General features: G+C 32.3%; 1 protein-coding gene across 1 annotated transcript; it reads left to right on the forward strand.

Annotated features, from left to right (window-relative positions):
- Positions 1-775: 775 nt before the first annotated feature.
- Positions 776-3,078, forward strand: LOC125864215 (vestitone reductase-like). Its single transcript, XM_049544129.1, has 4 exons — positions 776-908; positions 1,405-1,710; positions 2,613-2,721; positions 2,937-3,078. The coding sequence occupies exons 1-4, from the start codon at positions 776-778 to the stop codon at positions 3,076-3,078; spliced, it is 690 nt and encodes a 229-aa protein (XP_049400086.1).
- The last annotated feature ends 2,281 nt before the right edge of the window (positions 3,079-5,359 follow it).

The raw sequence follows: 5,359 nt of genomic DNA on the forward strand, positions 1-5,359 counted from the left end.
TATGTTCTCCCATTCTGTTCACTTGTGATGTTATCACTATTATGCATAAAACGAAATTTAAGTTCTGCCCCCAGGACTTGACTTAGATTAGATCTCACATGTTTGAGTCTTGTGCCATGTGAACTAAACCTCGTATTTAAGTAGAGAAGAATAAAAGAGCGACTCAGTATCCCCGAGTTTTGAAGTTTGTAGTGGGTCCTATGCTCTTTATATATCCGTTTCTAGCCAATCAAAGACACCCATGCCATATAGAATCAGGCTAGATGAGAACAAGGAGGGGTTTAGATAGATTTCTCGATTATAAAAAAAAAAGATTAATTTCTCTACTTACTGACAATGTAATGTAGTGAAAATATGTATTAATTAATCAAATGATTAAGTTGTGGAACTTTGCACCATATGAATAGCTTTCAAACTATTTCTTATGGCATCATAATCCAAGAATCAAATGAACTGTTTATATATTTATATTGACAAGTTTTGTGTTAATTATTTTATTCTAATTAGTTAGGAATACATTCTTTTGCTTTCTTTATTATATTAGGCCATACAAGACAAACAATACTAATTTTAGAAAAATGTTTATATAAATTAACAATAAAGAAAAAGACAACAATATATATAGTGACACTTCACCCACCAAATCAAAAGAGTAAACAATATCTTACCTACTGATATTTATTCACACATACAAAATATACTTCATAAATTAAGGAAAAGAGAAAAGAAAGAAAAGCAAAGATATCCATTTATTTATTTTTCAAAAAAAAAAAGGATGGAAAAGATTAATGAGAAGGGAATTGTATGTGTAACTGGTGGAACAGGTTATGTAACATCTTGGTTGATACTGAGGCTACTTCAATCTGGCTATTATGTTAATACCACAATTAATAATAACATGGATGAAGGTATGTATGTTTTTTGTTATTAGTAAATTGATATTTGATTAACTCTTGATCTTAATAGAGTTCCAAGTGAATTCCATCTGTTAAAAAAATGAGATAATGATCAAAATCACATTTTTTTCGTAAATTTTGTATATCAGCTATCAACTCTTCTCTTTTTTTATTTGAACTATCACCATCTATGTATTAAAATATACCTAGTTGAGTTGATGGTGATAATGCACGTAGAAAAAGGGAATAATGAACAGTTGTCCTGGTCAGCTTCGAGATGTGTTTTAATACCTAGATGATTATAATCTAAGTAGAAAAAAGAAACAATTGTTAGTTAAGAGTATGCAATTACTCGCAAAAAATTGATAGCTTGGATACATGTTTGACCATTAATAATGAACTCTAGAAAAATCACTTATTTTTTATGAAAACATTTTCCGTTATACCAAAGTCTAATTTTCTTCCATGTTATGTGAACTAATTGGAACATTCACTGTTATGTTATCAGAAAGAGCAAGTTTTTTGAAGAAATTGCCAAATGCATCACAAAAACTTAAAATTTTCACAACAAATCATGAAGATCATGAAAGCTATAATCCAGCAATTGAAGGGTGCAATGGTGTCATAATTGGTCACTCTGTTGATTTCGAGGATAAATACGACGATGAGGAGAGGGAAATTCAACGATCCATCGATGGAACTTTAGGCATTTTGAAGGCATGTTTAGATTCGAAAACAATAAAACGAGTCATATATACTTCAAGTGATGGTACAATTGGTTTTATTGAAGGGGGTCCAAATGTAGTAGATGAAAGTTTGTGGAGTGATATAGATTTTATCAAAAAGATGAATCCTTTAGGGGCTTTTTATTGTATAAGTAAGACTTTAATAGAAAAAGAAGCACTAAATTTTGCACACAAAAATGGATTGGATCTTGTGTGTGTTAATCATGCTTGGGTTTTTGGCCCATTTGTTACTCCTCAATGCCCAATAATTGTTCTTCACAACATGGCCATGATTCTAGGTAATCTTTCTATCACTTTTTCTTCATTACTCTAGGAATTTCGGGTAAATTTATGTATTCCTTAAGATTACAGGTGAAGCTTATTTCCTGCGGTACCCTCTTGGACCTTAGTCTCTTAAGGATTGGGTTCTAGTGGCGGGTTCTTGGGTTGTCCTGACTCATATCTGGTAAAAGTGGTGACCTGGTGATCCCTACACCCCTTTATCATGCGTGCCTATGGAAGCAATTTGTGCTAGCGCTTTGATGCTTGCCTTATGGTTTTCAGTCCTCTTTCGTCGAGATGCCTTTTAAATTTTTATATATATATTTTTCTTCTTTATCCATGTTTTATATATAAGATAGTGATAGTGTAAAAAGTTATCTATACTTATTATGTTATTATGTCATGAAGATAATGAAATTTAACCCTATCTAAAATATGTGAAAGTATAATTAGTTACCCTGAAAAATAAGTAAGTTAAGTTGTATTGATATATAGTGTAAAATTTATTTACACTTTCAATGAATATAAGATAAATTCTTACTATTATGAATTTATACTTTACGGAAGATCGATCCTAAACCTAAATAAGAAGGTTTAATATACGCAGACCTTATCACCACCTCGTAAAGGTAGAGAAGGTACGTAGAGAGGTTGTTTTTAAAAGACTCCTCGACTTGAGTATAACATATTTGTCATATTAAATTTGTAGGTAATTGGACAAATATAGAATATGATTCTGGCGTTATCGCATTGGTCCACGTGGATGATGTTGCTCGAGCTCACATATTTCTTTTGGAATCTACTAAAGTTAAAGGGAGGTACATTTGTTGTAATGCAAATAAAACTGTAGATGAATTATCTCAATTTCTAAGAGCTAGATATCCTCAATACCAAATTCCAACTATTGAGTAAGTTTCGTTCGATTATTTTTATCTATCGTTTAAGATTTTAACACACTCAATAATTATGTTACTATAAGTATTTAATTTACATATACAAGTGTAAATTATTGAGTTTTTTAAATTTATTGCAGTTGTTTGAAGGTGACAAAAGCATTTAACTGTCCCCGCCCTTGTTCGAAGAAATTGTTGGATGTAGGTTTCAAATACAAGTACAGTCTTGAAGATATGTATGATGGAGCCATTGCTTCTTGCAAACAAATTGGTTTACTCTAGAAACATATAAATTTTCTGATACAACCTTATTTCCTCTCGGATACATCTCTCCCCTCTCGGATGCATTACTATCCCCTCTCGGATACATCCATCCTATTAAGTAATGTATCATTCGCAATCGATGAGCTATGTATCAACAGGTTTCCTGATGTATCCAAGATCCTTGTAATTTGAGAAAGAATAGGAATAAGATGTAATTAGCTCTTAACACTGTGAGATTTACGTAATTTTTACTTAAATTAAACCAATGGTGTAAATCGGTGTATATAAAATAGATTCTTACTATTTTGAATTTATATTTATATACATTGATATAACAATAATATATTCAGTGAACTGTCATAAGTGGAGTTTGGAGAAGGTAGAGTGTACGCAAACCTTAGCACCACCTCGTGAATAATAAGACCCTTACATAATTTAGAGATGTAAATAATACTGAAAAATTAAACTCAAGAAAGTAATAAGACCCTCACAGAATTTAAATATATAACTGATAATTTTATTATAGTTTTCGAAAGGGGAGAGAGTGTTCTTATGCCTTATCTTTTCTCCCTAATCTATCACTAATAGCATTAGCAATCAATTTTATTGTTTATCTACAAAATTGTTGAATGTTGGTTTCGAATACAAGTACAATCTTGAAGACATGTAAGACAACTTTATAAATATATAAAGAAAATTTATGCAAAATATCAAAAATAATTTCTACCCATATCAAAATGAATGAGGAAATTTCGTAAATATAAAAGTGCATTTAATTGTGCAATAACATTATATATCTTTATTCTTAATAGACACCACAAGTTAACCAAGTGGATAAATCAGAAATATATAAATAAAAATAGCAATTGGATTAGATAGTATGATTGCATTATAAGATTTCAATTAAACAGATCAAGCAAGCCCACAAAAATAGATGCTATAGTGATAAACTTTATATAATTTAGATGTGTAACTAATAATTTCCGAGTAATTCAAGAAGGTTCATGTGTCTTATTCCAAAAAAAAACTCCCCATGCGTTTCATATTTCTTATTCCACTCAGACTTGAGATGTGTGCACAGCATATAGTCCCATTCCATTTTTTCACAGCAGATAGACCCTACCATATGTTTAAAAGGTATGATATAATATAGGGGAAATTACGCGAATAAACAAATATATACAAGTTAATTAGCTGACATAGCTATAATTTCCATTAATTACCACTCGTAGCTTAATTTTAACTATAATTACGGGCACATCTCTCCTCTCTTCCTCTCTCTCGCTTCTCTCCTCTCTCCTCTCTTATACATATACAAATACAAATTATACATATACATATACAATTATATGACAAATATACAAATAGAATTCACCTCTCTTCCTCTCTCTGCCCTCTCTCCTACCTCTCCCAATCTCAATCATCTCTCTTCTTCCCAATCTCGCTCACCAAATATACAAAATGTATGTATACCAATTACATATATACAATTCTCTGACAGATATAAATATACAATTTGACAGATATACATACACAATTTGACAGATATACATATACAATTTGACTATCTTCACTCTCTTCCCTCTCCCAATATCGCTCGCCTCTCTCCTCCCTCTCTCAATATCGCTCGCCTATCTCCTCTCTCTAACATGTAGCTACGAATTATAATTAGCAAACTATATTGTCACGCCCCGAGCCTACATCCTGGGCGGGACCGGCACTCGAAGACCATTGTTGGCCCCAAGCGAACCCTTGGCCTGGCTTACTTAACTCAGCGGAAAACTTAACTCAACAGAATAACTCCATGCAATGAAAGGTCATAAAACAACCTAACTGATAAAATCTTGCCAAAAAGGCAACTCGAGTCTCAAAATAGAATATTTACATATATACGTAGATGAGAGACTCAANATAATACTGAGATGGATGTTGGGACAGACCCCGCAACATCCTAATAAAACAAAACTAGGAAAAATGAAATAACAGAGTCCTCCGGAATGCAAGGAGGCTCACCACTGACTCTGGAGTGCTCAACTGGATCAATGGTGTGCTGGATGCTGATCCTGGGTACCCGTGTCTGTATCATAATAAGATGCAGGCCAACTGACATCAGTACATGGAATGTACGAGGATGCGAGCTGGACAGCTAAACAATAACTTAAGCTTGAAAGGGATACAAAAGAGAACTTACCTTGTCTCTATTCAACTCATGAGTAACTGAACTCAATATAAAGCAATAAGACACATGCAATATGTAAAGCCTGTAAAACTATTTAAAACATGATGTCAAAATCATATT

This window comes from Solanum stenotomum, chromosome 5, assembly GCF_019186545.1.
Source record: "Solanum stenotomum isolate F172 chromosome 5, ASM1918654v1, whole genome shotgun sequence".
NCBI classification, from domain to species: Eukaryota; Viridiplantae; Streptophyta; class Magnoliopsida; order Solanales; family Solanaceae; genus Solanum; species Solanum stenotomum.

What these genes read in the sequence shown, in the direction of transcription:
- LOC125864215 (XM_049544129.1), top strand. Translation starts at nt 776, where the DNA reads ATGGAAAAGATTAATGAGAAGGGAATTGTATGTGTAACTGGTGGAACA. An exon ending in TAATAATAACATGGATGAAG is followed by an intron (nt 909 to 1,404) that starts GTATGTATGTTT and finishes TTATGTTATCAG; the next exon opens with AAAGAGCAAGTTTTTTGAAG. An exon ending in TCCAAATGTAGTAGATGAAA is followed by an intron (nt 1,711 to 2,612) that starts GTTTGTGGAGTG and finishes TTAAATTTGTAG; the next exon opens with GTAATTGGACAAATATAGAA.